Genomic DNA, 17,691 nt, shown 5'->3' on the forward strand with positions numbered 1-17,691 from the left:
TGTAGACATTCAAAAGAATGGAGACCTTTCCTCCTTTTACTGCTGACTGCTGTTCATTGGCCTCATTTCAAAAATAATTGTGTGTGTATAAATATACATATAACATAATAGACTGCAAAAAGTTATACAATCATTTAAAATGATGCAGAAGAACATTTCATGACATAGAAAGGTTTGATATATTATTAAGTGCAAAAGCACATTACCTAACAGTATATAAACAATGTATGGTTTTATTTTCATAAAAATAATTATGTGTAGAGCTATAGAAAAAAACATAAAATAGTTGCTCTATGGAAGGTTAACAGCAGTTATCTTAGTATAGTGGAATTACTGGTGATTTTTATTTTCTTATGCTTTTCTACTTTCCCAAGATTTTTTTTTTTTTAAACATCTTTATTGGAGTATAATTGCTTTACAATGGTGTGTTTCTGCTTTATAAGAAAGTGAATCAGCTATACATATACATATATCCCCATATCATCCCTCTTGCTTTAATCAACACTCATCACTTTTATTGTCAGAAATTAACTTACTTTTTGGAGAGATAAGACAGTTCTAAATGGGGAGAACCTAACTGAAAACTTTGAAACCAACAAAGAAACCCCTTTAGATTGTTTCTGACCATCCCTTCCTCTTTGTTTCTGCTTGTTACTTCCCAGGGCTTAGTATAACGGGAAGAGTTCCAAACTAGAAATCAGAATGCCCGTTTCCCTGCTTTTCTGTTCAGTGATTTCTGTCCCCCTTCTGGAAAGGATCTGGGTTCCCAAACTCACTGTGCCACGCAGTTCGCTGCTGGGTACCTAGTTACTCTGTGAGCCGCTGGTTCCTTTGAGGGAACCCCACCTCTGAAAAGTGATCGTCTCTCTTGAACTTGCGGATCTCACATGTTTGATGAGATGCATCTATCAAATAATAGATCTGAAAGTGTCTCATCAATTCTAAAACAGCAAACAAACATGGAAAGATCCTTTTTAGCAAGTCATCTTTGAGTAGCTCTGTTTCTATGATTTTTTTTTTAAAAATCTTATCCCAAGTGTTTGTGTCTCTTTCCTTTTCACTGTTACGTACAGGGTAAGACACCTCAAGAGAGAGCACAGCAGGCCGGGGACCCGGATTTGGCAGCCTACCTAGAAAGCCGCCAGAACTATAAGATCATTGGCCATGAGGACCTGGAAACTGCTGTTTGACCCTGGTAGACAGGCTGAGAGAATCTGAATGAGCATATCACCTGTGCCCTCCTGGTGATTGGGCAGCTCCCCTGGAAGAAGCTGATGGAATCCATAAATCTGTCTCTCTCCTGCAAGAATCTATCCGAGACCATGCCACCAGTTTTAAGGGCTACCAAGATGTACAACAGAACATGATAGCCCACTGAGGACGAGGCAGGATACCTGGAGATTTGTGGAATACAGATTCCACAAAATTCGATCCTTATTGCTTCCAGCAAGTAGCATGAACTTCTGTGTTCACCTGTATAATTTATTTTAAAGATTCAAGGATGTTTGTATAAATGGCACTGCTCCCTCCGCCCCCTATGCGTTCACCTTTCCCCTGTACCACACAATTCCACTGTAATGACCCATCAATTTAAAAAATATGATACAATCTGTTCTCTTTACATTCAGCCTTTGGAGACCAGAAGACTCTGAAGGTCTTTTCAAACCCTCTGGCTGTCCCACAAAAATATAACTGTCAGACCGCTTCCATTTCCAAGACTAAATATACCGAGACGACTTAGTGACCTTTTGCATGTCTCCTCTCCCTCCTTAATCCCTTTTCGTTATACAGGAGCTGGGGAGTGCCACAAAGATAATGTCAGCTTGTGTGCAATATCTCTGAGGTGTGGCAAGGTGGCATGGGAGTTGTCTGGGCTCAGAGGTACCTCAGAGAGGGGACCCAGGGGTCAGCCCAGGTGGCAGGGCTGTTGCCGATAGCCACGGAGGACCGGTTCAGCTTGGGCTGTTGGTCCAGCTCCGTACTGCCTACATGTAGCCATCTTTGCCTTTTGCTGCAATGGAGATGAGCAATGGCTTCAACAAAGGCCCACAGCTGGTTTGCAGAACCACTCAATTTTAAGTGCTGCTGAAATTGCAGAGCAGAAAACCATGTGTGGGAACTGTGGTTACAGGAAATGGCGCACTACGACAGCGTTTACTTTTAGGCTTTTTTGACATAATAGAAAGCAGGCTAATCGACTGGAAATAAAACAGCAAAAGCAAAAGTAGCAACATATGTCAAAGTAACTCACTTAAGCAAGAAAACAGTCGCTGGAATGTTGCACAGAGGCTAAAAGATTCAGGTACAGTGGTGAGAGGGGGCCCATTTTAGGTTTTCCTTCTAAGGTTTTGGTTTTCATTACCCCAAGTAAGCCTTGTCCCAGGGACAAAGCCTCGTTTTATGAGTTCCACTGCCAGATTTCCGAGATGCCTGGATCTTTCTGATGGCTGCCTCACCTACTACTTGTCAGGTTCCAAGGTCATACCTGATAGCACTACAGCCCCATTTTTCATGTACAGGTTGGTCAAATATATTCTTTTTTCTGTTTCCCCTACCAGAATGTTCTTAGTGCAGACTACTGTGGGAGTCTAGCCAGGAACATCTTGCTGGCAGTAGAATTACAGCTTCTAATCCTGCCACGGATCATTGGTACTTACAGGCACCTCTATTAAGGACTCTATGATAACTAAAGTATCAGGAGAAAAAGTCTTCTTTCACTGAAAAGATCTACTTGACTTGGGTAGAAGGCAAAAGTGAAAGTGGGTGACCTTTTTGCTTTAAACTAAACTGATGTCTTCTGAGCTTTCTTCCATTTAGTTCTTAGACATAAAGTGTTTCCCTAGTGTTTCTGCATGTAAACATAAATGACTGTCTCTCTACATTTAATTTAAAGCTCCAGTGGTGATGCCTTGCTTATCTGAACCACTTTTGGTCACGTATCATTTTGAAAGTACAAAGATGATATATAAGGTATTAGTTTGGAAAAGCCTCTCAGTGGATGGGGACTAAGTCTGTCCTTAGTTGTTTCAAAATCAAATTGTTGGCATTATTTCCAGCTGTGGGAGAATGGGTTGGTTGTGAGTAATCTATTTCCATACATCAGTCTTAGAAATGGAACTATGTTTTGGGTTTTCTGGTGAGGGCAAAAGGGACTGGAGTAGATTATTTCCAGAAGCTAGGAGAAAAAAAAAGCTCCAGGAGAATTTGATCACTGGGCTTCTGCTGGGAGTTTTCCAGTTGGTGGGACTGTCAAGGAGATGTTGTGATGACAGAAATATAATCCTTATGGCAGACTGGAATCTGGCTTTGAATGGTGCCTTCCATTCCCTAGACTGAGCGAAGCATTTGGCTATGCAGCCAGTTAGCAGCTGCCATTGCTGGGATGAAGGACTCTGCTTTCAGCAACTACCATCTCATGTTTCTCTGTGATGCCTCAAAGCGGCCCAGAGAAAATTGAGGGTACAGGTGGCTATGGGCCAATTCAAATAGCTCCAACTGAAGTCACACGTAAATCCTTGATATGGAAATAGATGAGGTAGTGACTACTGTAGGGGTCCTGGTGCATTTGGAAATTGTTCCAAAGCAGAAAAAGAAAGACAATGTCCTACGTTATTGATGGGGAATGACATAGGACCAAGGCAAATATCTCTGAAAAAGCAAACACCCAGAGAACTTAGGTTTTACAAAAAAAAAAAAAAAAAAGCATGAAAAATGATCAGAACAGTGACCTATTTAATGGCTTCAACATTAAATCTACCTCCTGTAGCTTTTTAAAAAAATTGGCCACTGCATGTGACAGTCCTGGGCTTTAGAAAGAGCAAAGAACATGTGCTCAGGAGTTTCCAACGCAGCTTAAGGTAGGTAGTGGCCCCTCTAATGGGCCATCTGGAAGTACAGAAGCAATAGTCTGGCCCTGGTCTGAAAATCCACATTACTTCAAAAGACATAAAACTATATACCTATAGAAATACAATTGTCTACAAAACCAACTGAGATGGTACTGCCAAGAGTAGCTAGCTTAGCTGCCATTCCTCTGTGTTTGGCTCAGAAGAGCCTTTCCTGTCGTGGCACTGTCTGCTCTGGGATTCCATTTTTAGATTAGACTTATAGAGGCATGAGAAATGGAGAGTTATTAAAAGCCAACATTATATAACCTTAAAGGTAGTCATTTGTGAAGCCTTATATGCCAGTATTACACATTTAATGAAAAAGAACCCAGTTGAGCTCTGCTTTATCACATTCAAGGACTTGATAAAGAACAGAAGCCAAGAATGAAATAAACACCACAGCCAGGAATTTCACTTGGAGAGTTTTGGTTACCTCTATAGAGGTTATGACCTAAAATGAATGCAATTTCTGAAACAGAGAATTTAGCTGGCAAGTACACAACCATTAAACTAGTGACAGCTGCTGGAAAGCCTCACGTTACCCGTTGTTCCCCATCCTTCCGTCCTAGCTGGCCTTAGTGCGTAGGCAGATCCGTTTGCATTGAGAGATACTCAACAAGTAGGTAGTTTTCATTTAGACCTAGTAACAGTTTCTTTGCCTAAAGGATTTCTGGAATTTATTGACTAGACTCCTCACAATATCCATGTCTTAGAAAATGTGGGCGCAGCAGTTTTATTTTTTTACATGTCAATTTTATTTTAACTGCTTAGATTTTTAAATTATAAAAGTAGAACGTGCTTTTTGTAAGAAGTTCTAATACCACAGAAGAGTATCACATGCAAAGTCAAGCCGTTCCTCTCTGCTGGTGTCGTGTCCTCTGTCCCGCCCCCCCCCCCCCAGAGATAAACAGCGGGAATACTGATAAACATTGTTGCTTGTATGTTATGTCAGAAATACTCTGTGCATATACAAGCCCCAATACACATATAAGAATGCATTTATTTGTATACATATATGTGTTTATGTCCTATACACACATATATTGCATAGGTTTAAAAAAACATTTTAGAAGCATGCTAGTCATCTGTGCCTGTGTAGTTAACACCAACAGGCAAAGATAAGGTCATAGAAATTTTTCATTCTTTGTTATTTTTACTATTACTAAGCTTAGTTCTATGACTGGAGCACTTCAATTGCACATGGCATTTGCTCTTGCCTGTGTCATAAAATCTATGGCCAAGAGGTCTCGTAATTGTTTTTGTTACCTTCCATGAAGCATGAAACCTACCTGAGCCCAGAGACTTGTTTATGCTATTTGTGGACCTCAAGTGGAGAGTTTCTTCCTCTGTGATGCTTATACCCCTTTACAAGGCTGAGTTACAGGATTCACTCAGTAGGCTGCCTAATGATATCTAATTCTGGTAAGCTACCATGAAAAGTCGTAGTCACTTGGATATGGGTGCGGTCCGAGTAGCTAGGCTTCCTTCTAGTAGGAGTAGCTAATGAAATCACTGAGAACAGCATGATATTTTATTCGATTATGCTCTTTAAAAATAAAATAGATGGTTGTTAAACTGGCTTGTCATAACCATCCAATAAAACTACTAATTGCTCTACTTAAATGGATTATTTTCATTTTAGGGGGAAAAAGTAGAACATCCATTAGAGAGTTTTCTAATTAACATTTATTTAGTATAAAATAGCTTCTGCCCAGGTCTTAGTAGAACCATCTCTGAATATCTCAACTTTCTTATTCTCTAAATGCCATATTCAGCTGATTTTTATAAGTCCTATGGTTTTTTCTCTGCCCAGCCTCTCAGACTGACTTTGGCTCCACCCCTTTTCTGTGTCCTGGTCATCACCCCATAGCTAGTCCCTCTGATTGTCTGGCCATGGCAATAGTCCTGCTCCTGGCCTTTCTGCCACTACCTTCAATGATTCTGAAATACAGTTGCCCGTCTCCCCCAGATGTTCTGCTCAAAATAGATCAAAATGAAATTACTCTCTGCGACAAGTATCCCTTTTTCCTGAAGGAGAAATAGACTTCCACTGACCTTGATCATCTTGTATATTTACAATAGGCCTTATTCTGAGAAGTAATCTCCCAGATAGATATAGCAAATTTCTGTCGTAGTCACACCACAAAAGTACACAATCGTAGCAGCTGCTTCCACACCCAGCAATGTAAACAGTGTGCTCCATGACGTCACCTGGGTGACTGGGTTATATGCATGTTATACCCCTACTGGCTGTCTGTGGATTGTAGACCACCTCCCCACAGTTTAATAAGAAACCTAAAAATAGGAACTAAGCAAGGAATAGTGCTCCTGACAACGTGCTTGTGCAGGACACCAAGAGTTACTGAACTGGTTCCCCCCCCCCAAAAAAAAAGCAGAAAAAGTAATTCTTAGGCTGTTGAAGCATTACATTTTAAAGTAGAGATTTGAATATTGGATGGTATCGTCATGGTGGACAGATTCTAGAGTCTCTTTATACATGAATTCAGTCATTTTACCTGCAATCATCTGTTCACAAAATTGATCATACAAGTATGTATTTAATCATTTATTTTTAAATATGTCTATCATTTACTCGGATGCAGGCACCATACCAAGGATATAAGAATGAATGCAAGAGACAAAACTCTTGACCTCATGGAGCTCAGTCCTGGAGAACATACAAATTCCAATCTGATAAGTTCTGTACAGGAGAAGCCCATGGTACTAGGGGAACATGCCCTGCGGGTCAGCCTTTGTTGTTGCCGTCACTCTTTAGCTAGCCATATTTTAGTTCTCTGAGATATGAAATGAGAATATGAAAGAATAGTTCGCATTTGCTTTTCCTTAGGGTCTTGGCACTGTTCTTAAAAAATGGATTTGAAACCAAGACTTTAAGATGAGACTTAGAAACACTACTAAAATGAGAGCCAAAACGTTTATCCTATTTCTCAAGGACAGAACTAGGAACAAGAGGCAAAACTTGCAATGGATTTTGACCGAATATAAAGGTGAAGCATAAATATCGTCAAACAGTAGAGTGGGCCCAGAATTAGAAACTTTTAGTCATGGGGAGTATTTAAGCAGAGGCTACATGACCACCTGGAGGGGTGTTGTGACTTGGGACATGAATCTGAGGGGGCTGGATTAGATTCTGGGAGTTTTTTAAATGTTCTTTTAAAATGACTTTGTTGAATGGCAGGATTTCATTTTAAAATTTTATAAAAATCTTGACTTTTAATCTTTTAAAACATCACTTTGTGACAGAGTCTTTAAAGAGAATGACATTTAGTTATCATCTAAAAATCTTAAAACTAAGCATGAATTTAAGAGCTAATGAAAAGAAAGCATACTAAGAGGTATAAGTTACTCCAAAATACTTCTGGAAGCATTATGGATTTTAATGAATATTCTTAGACATTCTTAAGTAAAGTCCTATTACAAATCTGTTTTCCTGTCCATTCAATATAAAAAAAAGTGCTGTGATTTGATATTCTTAGAATTAAATGTAATCTGGTATAACCACAGAAGAAAATTCTGCCTAAAATCTATTTGGGGTCCAAGTAAATGTACATGAAAGGCAATCATGGAAAGTGCCTTGGCTTCTGCTACTGGCATGATAATTACAGGGGAGGGTTTACCCATGGAAATAAGAAAGTGATGATTCTGGTTCTTACCCATTTTCCATAGTTTCAGTATTTTGAGCCAAATGGCATCTGACATGGGAGACTTTAGTGACGGGAACAACTGAAACTATCTTGTTTCTCAATCATTTAGTGCATATAGGCTTCAATAAAAATAATTTCAACAACTCAAATCTGTACAATTTATTAGTAACAATTTCGGTAATTTTAGACTGTTACTGCTTTAGCATTTTGATGCATTTTTGACACTTTTGAGCTTCAGTACAAAGCCCTGAGGTGGATAATGCAGATAGTGCATTTTAAATGAATAAATGGAATCTCAGAGCAATGAATTCAACTAACACAGATTCATGTAGTAAGTGGTAGAACTATAGCACAACTAAGATCTTTAGATATTACCGACTAACGTGTCTACAATAGATGTTTTCTAAGTGATTTTCCACCATTGCTTTCAATGCTGTTTTACATCCATCATTTAGGTTTCCATCATTTAGAAGGTGAACCCTTGAAAAAATATTTACCTAAGATTCCACAGCGTAGGTTACTTAGGACTGAGGGAGAATATGATGTTAAAAATTTAGAATTTTTGCTCTCAGAGGCTTATCAGCTTGGACATATTTCAAGGGGAAAAAAAGGGGAAATGTTTTGGTACCAGGATGGATTTCACGAAATAACACTGAAGGGGACTTTCTGGCTTCTCTACTTTGTGATTCTCAGCATTTAAAAATGTTGGTATTATTTTCTCTCCTTGGAAGTCACTATTGGAATAATATTATTTCAGAATGCTGCACCAAAAAGTGTTGCAATGGTCTTGCCATTCAAGATTCCATTGCTTGAAGTTTGGGGTGGGTATACAAGGCTAAATCCATCATACACAGTCACATACGTAGAGGTCTAATGCACCTATGGGAAGATGCCACACTTGAGGTAGAAAGAACGGACAGGCCTGAGATATCCTTCTGTTCTGAATCTTGTGTTTACAAGGCACCTCTGTGAGCAGTTTGATGAATACATAGAAGAGGGGTGTTTGATCTGGGAAGCAGCCAAATTTGGATTAGGAATAGGAATGTTTGGAGGAGATGGCTTAACTAGGACTGTGAGGTTCAAGTTCTGTAGGGTGGACAGTTTGCAGAATAAAACAAGGACAGACGAGATCACAACAGACATGGAGAGGAGGCGCTTTATTTCTTATGTAAGGGTTTCGTTTTCCCTAAACATTACATCCAGAAAAGTGGATTGGGCTTTCCAAAAACAGTGAACTTATCGCAGCGAGTGTTTCTTCTAGTATGTAAGTGAAAATTGAACAACCAGATCAGGGATCATGTTAAAGCAATTGCTTGGACTAAAAGACATCTGTGATGTTTTCCAGGTTTCGATTTCTATGATTTTGGACTGGGGCAGAACTCAATCAGAGCCCCTTTTCTCAGGTTCCTGCCATATAGATGCAATGAAAGTGTTTTTGTAAAAACAGCAGACATTGCAAATATATCCCAGATCATTTAGAAGCCAGTATTTCATGACCCTAAAAGAAATCTGCTTTGCTTACACACACATACACCCACCACTGTTTGCCAATTCCCAAATCTCCTGAATAAGATATGTTTCTACAAAGGCATAACAGTCACAAGTTCAGGAACTGAAGTGAAAACAAAGGATCTAGTGTTCAGTTTCCTACTTTCTACCCATTTTTTGTTTGGGGTGTGCAGCTGGAACTGGGGCTTGGAGAAGGGGGCAGAAGATCCCTGTATTTTCTGGTACAAAAAACATGGAGGCAATTTTTATAACTTACTGTCATGAATTAGGGCTCAACCTCATATCCCCAGACTAATGTCCTGTGATGTTTCTGCCTGTGAACTAGTTTTAATTGCCATCCTTCCCTTGCTTCCATGAGCTCCTAGATTTCAGGTTGGCTGGATGGGGGTGGGAGTCATTCTTGAGATCGCCTTGAAAAGTGGGCCCATATCTGGAGTCTTGCTCAGAGAACTGCCCCACTCCATCTTGTCCCCCGCCCCTCCTGCCTCTCTCTTGGGAAGGTGAGAAAAAACAGTAACGGGGGAAAAAATTCTCAAGTGTAGTACAATAATAAGGCTCTTAGTCTTAAATTGCCATGGTGACCCACAAATAAATAATATACACCCTCAGCAGACTTTGATCCTCATGAAAAGCAAATTCAGAAGGTATAGAAAAAAACTGAACTTGTTTAGAGTGGCTTCAAGGAGTATCAGTTGTGAAATTTTCAACATATGCTGCTTAGAAGAATTAGATTATGTCTGGAATTTAGGGGAAAACAGGATTCTGCTAATAGAAAGAACTTTCTAGTAGAGCTTTCCAAAGGACTGGCTTGATTTTGAAGGAGTTTCTCTAAGTGTTCATTAGGAGGTTAGACCACAGACTCATGCAGATCTATGATAAAATTTGAGAAAAATAAGGACAACTTAGGAAGTTTTTCATAATCCTTACAAATTCTGAGACTATATAACCTTTCCTCTTAAGAATTACAGAGATAGGAGATGTTTACAAATTGTAAAAATAAACAGATGACACCCCTAAATTGGTTTATCCTATATTTTGTTTTAAATTTATGGGTAATTTCTCTCAAATAGGTTAGTGAGATTTATCAACTTTTAAGATAGAGTTTAGCTTTGATATTTACTGCACCTTGTGTAATGAATCCAAATGGTTCCCAACCTTTTGGGTTTTATTAACAGTAACATCTTTCATTCCCTGCCCCCCTCCTCCATTGGTTGGACTGAGGCTTTGATGACGTGTATAATTTCCAATGCAACTGGAACCTAGATTGTTGCTTGCTAACATCCTGATTGTGGGCTGGGAAGTGTGGGGTTCTTGCCATCCTGGGGAGTGAGATTTGGAAATTTTATAGACAAAATATTCTAGCACAATAGAATATTTTGCAAAACACATCTTTGATAAGTTAGGGTCCCACATTAGTCTCAGTTAAAGGTTAGCTAGGCTGTCTTTTTTTTTTTTTAATTACCAATAATTAAGTTGACAGCCATGAATCTGCATATTATATGGACTACAGCTGATTGAAAATGAGGAAAACCATTCCTGTAAAGAATTAAGAAATAGAGGACAATCTCAGTTCCATAAGAATGAATATATTTCATTTAATTTGATTCCTGCATGGGAAAAAGTTCCTGGGCATCCAGAGTGCCCTTGGCTGTGGTAGTCCACTCTCAAAGGCTGTATCTGTAGGAAGAGTTGCAGTCACATTATAAAGGGCTCTTTCATGATTTCTGATTCTGCCCTATCACATCCCAGAGCCATGCTTTTGCAAAGCTGCCAGCTGGCAGGTGGAATCCAAAAAAGAGTAGCATCCGTGGCAGTAGCGTGATGAAGTTTTATTTCCAGGTAAAGTAGGATCCAGATAATATGAAATGGAGGGAGGGTGGGTGGGAAGGGTGGGGTGGGGAAGAATGGAGTTTTTTTGTAACAAAGTCATAAAGTATTTTTCCCTAATTTTCTTGCATTTCCTATTTATACAAAGTATCTTGATCACTGTGTTGCTCTACAGAGATTTTCAATGGAATTAATTTGGGAGACTGAACTAATCTCTGAAAAAGAAATGACTAGCTACAGTTACTTTTTGGACACTTTTTCTGTATTGTGAATTGTGTGGAAATGTATAGAATAAAAATTAGAACTACAATTAGTTTCTTTTCTTTGGTTACTGGCTATTACATGGAGTTGGTGTGAATATTATCTTTAAAGGGGTTAAATTAGATTTTCAAAATTGGGAGGTAAGTGAAGAGTTGGCTGTCTGGGAAGGCAGAAACTAAAAGAGATCTCTGATAAAGCAGAATTTTTTTTAAAAAATGACTTCGGCTTTCAAGATGGACTAACAGAGGCCAGATTTACTCTCGCAACTGAATTAAAAAAAATCTGTAAATAAAACAATAATTGTTAAGACACTGGAACTCAGGCAAAAAAAAGACAATAATCCCTGATTGATGAGAATCAAATAAGATAAGCTCTATGATTTCCCCATTCTACAGACTTCAGAGAGTTTCCTGGCAGTAGCTCAGGGAGGGGAAATTGAGGGAAATCCTGGCAGATTTCCTAAGTTGGGGAGACAGAGCTGAGAGCTTGGGAGACCAAGGCAGCTAGAGCTCATGGAGCTGAGTATTAGAGAAGAGAGATCTGAACAGAGAGATAACCCCAGAGATCTGCAGAGACCCCCCCACTCAAGTAGTCAGTAAAATACTTATCAGGGTATGCTAGTGAGACTACCTGAGACTGGAGAAAGAACCACCCAAAATGATGAGGAGGAAAAATAACCAGCTCACACAAGGCTGGGAATAATGCCTGTTACTGTCTACCCAGCTTTTATTTCTTAACAAAACATTACGGTCTCCTGTGTTGTCCCACTTCAGTTCCATTTCCTGCCACTCTCTGGTCACAGAGGCAACAATAAGATTTTGTGTGAATCTTAGCACATTCCCATCTTTTCTCCCTTCTTCCCCTTCTCAACTTTTGTTAACTATATTCCCTGTTACAGCTGTAAACTTTTATACCCTGTCTGGTACCAATATTTGAAGTTCTATGTGTTGTCCAATTTTATTCTAAGAGTTGAAAGCAGGGGCGTGGAGTTTCATTAGCCTGGCATGTTAGTATGCACTGCAGAGGGTCATAGTGTGTGACAATCACACTGTTTCCTGAAACCACTCAAGGCCATGACCCCAATGCCAAGGAAAGTCAATGTTCCTTCACCTGGATCAAAGAATTTCACTTTTCTGACTTTTTTTGGATCGCTCTACCTTCATATTTAGACTCTTTGATTTAGTTTTTATGAATTTCTTTCTCTTGGTGCTCGTTATTTTTCTTTGCTCTTGTTGAAAGATAAAACACACACATACACACGTAATTTTTAAAAAATATGTCCCTAGTATCATCTAGCGCCCTGATATTTCTTGGAATCCATTCCGTTCTTTCTCGTGAAGGCATCCTTCTCAGAGTCCTCTGGCTTCCTGTTCTAATTCTGATGAACTGACCAATTATCTCCTTAGGATGTTCTTCTTCTGGGCTTCTGCATTTGTCTTGTCACTTCTTGATGCCCACGTGTATCTTAGTTTCTTGGTTTGCTGAAGTAGAGCCACAAATTGCTTATTAAAACTAGGAACTAGGGAAATTAATTTTTGAGTTCTTGCATATCTGAAAATGTCTATCTTATCTTTTACTTAGAGCTTGTCTGTCTTTGGAATTCTGGTTCCAAAGTCATTTTTCATTAGAAATGCAGGGAATCTTAATGAGGAAGAAGAAGATCACGTGCTTTGTGAAAAGTAGAAGTTCATTCACGAATAGATTAAAATCACAGAGTAACATGTTATGGTAGTAAAATGATTCCAGATAGCAAGTCCATCAGCTGCACTGTGCAGAGGAGAAAACTGTGCTTCCAAGAGATTAACACACTGCCCAAGATCACATAGCTAACTAGTGGCAGGGATATTTCACCAAAGCTCAGGGACTTCTCATCTGCAACTTGTGTCACAATGCAATGTTCAAATGCTTTAGATTCCAGCTGAAGGGACTATGCGGATGAAACAGATACTGTGGTAGAAGAGAATACACTGGGTTCCAGCCCCAGCTCTGCTCCAGAGGAGCCAAGTCTGTTTCTTGCTTTCCCTGGGCCCGAGTTTCCTAATCTGTAAACAAGACTGTACAACTGATGGTCTCTGGGCCTCTTTCTTCTCTCAAGTGGTGGGATTCTCTGACGGGAATCTTTTTTATAGAAGATTCATTATAAAGCTGAAAAAGTGTCAAAATGATCACTGTTCAAAGCCCTCACTTTGGAAACTGCTAAAGCCTCCCCCAAAGTTTACCGTTTGAGTAGTATTTGCCCTAGTATTCACACTGATTGGCATTTAAAAAATCGAAAATGTCTTTGTATAAAACATCCACGGCTTCAACCCCACACCTGTTGTAGGATTCAATCCTTGGAATTTTCTGTGTGCGTTTACTCCCAGAGATCGATACAGCAAGCCACAGGTTGCTAGTTCCTCAAATCTACAGGCTATCACTTCAAAGGTGTAAAGATAATTAGCTCAGTTTCATACAGATGGAAAGGACCAGAACTTACACAGAGGACGGATGCTTAATATCCATTATGTGTTACAACTACATGGAGGATAAGGTCTTGATAACAAGGAAGGATGTTTCTCCTTCACTGCTCAATCTAATTAGGTCATGGTGGATTTCTTTTCTGCTTGGCATTTTCTGAATCAGTGTGGACAGTCATGGATTTGGCACCTATGCTGCTGGTTAGAAACTGGGTGAACTTGTTTACATAGCTCTCTCTTTCTGAACCTCAGTTTCCTCATCAGAAATATAGAAAACACCACCAACAACCAAATGGAATTGTTATGGACATTAAATGAGATATTGCTAGAAAAATATTTAGAACAATGCCTAGCACATAGTAAGAACTCAGTAAGTTACACCTATGAAAATATGCTGGGGATGATTACATTGATGAAAATGCATATTATCATATTTCTAGCACTGTTCTTTGCACTGTGGGGCAGGGGACGGGTAAAATGCTCTCACCTTCAAGCAGTTAATTCATTAAATCCAGTTGGTCTGACATTGAAGTCCTAACATGAAGTTTGCCTCAATCCTTTTTATTCCCGGTAGCTTGTTGTAAGCATGTCTTTAAAATTAAAGATATAAAACTTTGACAGTGATAAATAAGGTACAACTCTGAAAACTTAGATTGAGAAAAAAATGTGCAAGAAATACACCCAAAAGTTTGAAATGGAGAGGAGAGATACAAGATGGTGGAGTAGAAGGACCCTGAGCTCTCGTCCTCTCATGAGCGTACCAAAATCATAACTGAAGGCTGAGCAACCATCAATCCATCAATAACAAAGACTGAATCCACCAAAAAAAAAAGTCATTCTATATCCAAAGACACAAAGAAGAAACCACAACAAAACGGTAGGAGAAGCACACTTGCAATATAATCAAATCCCATACTACCTGGATGGGTGACCCACAAATGGGAGAATGATATTGCAGAAGTTCTCCCACAGCAGTGAGAGCTCTGAACCCCATGCCAGGCTCCCCAGCCCAGCTTGATTGTAGGAGCTCCACAGGACTGGGAGAGCAGTGACTCTATAGGAGCCTGGGCCAGACCTACCTGCTGGTGTCAGAGGGTCTCCTGTGGAGACAGGAGGTGGCCGTGGCTCTCGCTGGTATCATAAAAGCTGGCAGTGGACATAGCAGGGAACGTTTACCTACATGAACTCTGGCTGCATGCAGCCATCTTGGGCCATTGGCATGGAGACCTGGCCCCACCCAACAGCCTGTTGGCTCCAGTGCTGGGACACCTCAGGCCAAACAACCAACAGGGTGGAATACAGCCCCAGTCATCAGCAGACAGGCTCTCTTAAAGAATTCCTGAGCCCACAGCTACCTCTAGACACACCCATTGACACAGCCCTGCCCACCAGAGGGCCAAGACCCAGCTCCACCCACCAGTGGACAGGCACCAGCCCCTCCACCAAGAAGCCTGCACAAGCCTCTAGACCAGCCTCACCCACCAGGGGGCAGACACCAGAAGCAAGAAAAGCATGATCTGGCAGCCTGTGGAACTGAGTCTGCAAACACAGGTCAGCACCTACAGTGGAACTAGCTGGTCGCTGGCCCTAGATGATAAGAGGGGAGTGTACTGCTGGGGCACACAGGACATCCCCTACAGAGAGTGACTTCTCCAAGGTCAATAAACATAACTAACCCACTGTATACATAAAAATACAAATAGAGTTTTAAACAAAATGAGAGTGCAAAGGAATATGTTCCAGGTGAAGGAACAAAATAAAAACCCAGAAGAACAACTAAGTGAAGTGGACATAGACAGTCTACCCAAGAAAGAGTTCAGAGTAATGATCATAAAGATGAACCAGGAACTTGGGAAAGGAATGGATGCACAAACTGAGAAGTTACAAGAAATTTTTTAGCAAACAGTTAGAATATATAAAGAACAAAAGAGAGTTGAAGAATACAATAACTGAAATGAAAAAATACACTAGAAGGAATCAATAGTAGAATAAATGAGGCAGAAGAATGGATAAGTGAGCTGGAAGACAGAGTGGTGGAAATCACTGCCATGGAACAGAATAAAGAAAAAAGAATGAAAAAAAAATGAGGACAGTTTAAGAGACCTCTGGGATGTCAAATGCACCAACATTTGCATTATAGGGGTCCCAGAAGGAGAAGAGGGAGAGAAAAGAGCCTGAAAAAATATTTGAAGAGATAATAGCTGAAAAATTTCCTAACATGGGAAAAGAAACAGTCCCTCAAGTCCAGGAAGCACAGAGTCCCATACATGATGAACCCAAGGAAGAACACACCAAGACACATAATAATCAAATTGACAAAAATTAAAGACAAAGAGAAAATATTTAAAGAAACAAGGAAAAAGCAAAAACTAACATACAAGGGAACCCCCATAAGACTATCAGCTGATTTTTCAGCAGAAACTCTGCAGGCCAGAAGGGAGTGGCATGATATATTTAAAGAGATGAAAGGGAAAAACCTACAACCAAGAAAACTCTACCCAGCAAGGCTCTCAGATTTGACAGATAAATCAAAAGCTTTACAGAAAAGCAAAAACTAAAAGAATTCAGCACCACCAAACCAGCTTTACAACAAATGCTAAAGGAACTTTCCTAGGCAGAAAAGAAAAGGTCACAACTAGATACAAGAAAATTATGAAATGGAAAAGCTCACCAGTAAAGGCAAACATACAGTAAAGGTAGGAAATCATGCACACACAAATATGGTATCAAAACCAGTAATCTTGAGAGGAGGAGAGTACAAACGGAGGATATTTGAAATGCATTTGAGACACACACGTCTGCCACCAGGCACCAGGAAAAGCCCCTACCAGGGCTGGCCTTCTCATGCCTGCTGCCAGGCACTAGGAAAGGCCTCCACCAAGGCTGATCCTCTCATAATGGCCACCAGGCACTAGGAAAGGCTCCCACTGGGGCCGGATCTCTCACTCCTATGGCCATCAGCTGCCCAGCACACGTCCTCACTAGTGGGACCGGATATCTGATGGCCACTGGCTACCCCCCCACTCACCTGTCACCCCTGGGGCTCCTGTGACCCCAGCAGCCATGCCAACTCCATGTCCTGTCTTCACCGGGGCAGACCCGAGTGCTCCAATGTAGCCTCAGGAGCAGACCGCTGTGGGTGGCCAAAATACAGAGTTGGGGCTAAAACCACAGCTGAGCCCCAGGGGTGAGGTGACTAAGGAAGAAGAACAAAAATCTTTCCATGCAGCTGCACATGCCACAGATTAAATCCCTGTGATCAGCTTGGTAAACCCTGCATATATGGAATATCTGAATGGACAATGAGTGTTCCCACAACTGAGACCGGTCTATGGAGGCAAGTACATGCAAGAGTTGGGCCAGGTCAGAGTAAGAGCTGCACCCACAGCAGGCCCAGAGACCTACCTAGAGGTGTTGGAGGGCCTCCTGGGGAGGCAGAGGTTGGCTGTGACTCACAGTGGGGGCAAGGACATTGACAGCTGAGACCCCAGAAAAATATTATTATTACTATCTTTTTAGTGTTTTGTTCTGTTCTGCTATTTAAAAAAATTTTTTTTATTAAAAAATTTTTTAATATATTTTTTATTTTTCTATTTTTACTTTACTTTTTCAGTGTTTTGAGTCTTTTTCTTGCTTTCTTATGTTTTGTTTGTAATCTTTCTTTATCATTTTTGTGTGTTTATTTTTTGTTTCCTTTGCCTTTTTTTAGTTTGCATTCTGCTTTTGTTTAGTTTCTTGTCTTTTGTTTTTGTTAGTTTTGTTTTTAATTGTTTGATTTCTTTTTTGGGATCTTTTATATGTCTGGTTATTCTCTTGTTTTTTGTTTTCTTTGTTTTTGCTTCTTTTTTTTTGTATGTGTGTATGTTTCTTTGTTAGTTTTTTTTTTTTTTCAAACATCTTTATTGAAGTATAATTGCCTTACAATAGTGTGTTAGCATCTGCTTTATAACAAAGTGAATCTGTTATACATATACAATATGTTCCCATTTCTCTTCCCTCTTGCATCTCCCTCCCTCCCACCCTCCCCATCCCACCCCTCTAGGTGGTCACAAAGCACCGAGCTGATCTCCCTGTGCTATGCGGCTG

General features: G+C 40.1%; 1 protein-coding gene across 2 annotated transcripts in view; it reads left to right on the plus strand.

The window, feature by feature from the left end:
• The window catches only part of DGKI (diacylglycerol kinase iota), a 473,650-nt gene extending 468,947 nt beyond the window's left edge, over positions 1–4,703 (plus strand). For both annotated transcript variants that reach the window (XM_057550578.1, XM_057550580.1), the window contains one exon: positions 1,074–4,703. In XM_057550578.1, coding sequence (XP_057406561.1) covers positions 1,074–1,190 — 117 coding nt within the window. In that variant the 3' untranslated portion in view covers positions 1,191–4,703. The remainder of the gene's footprint in view (positions 1–1,073) is intronic.
• The last annotated feature ends 12,988 nt before the right edge of the window (positions 4,704–17,691 follow it).

Source organism: Balaenoptera acutorostrata, chromosome 7, assembly GCF_949987535.1.
Source record: "Balaenoptera acutorostrata chromosome 7, mBalAcu1.1, whole genome shotgun sequence".
In the NCBI taxonomy this organism is placed as follows: domain Eukaryota; kingdom Metazoa; phylum Chordata; class Mammalia; order Artiodactyla; family Balaenopteridae; genus Balaenoptera; species Balaenoptera acutorostrata.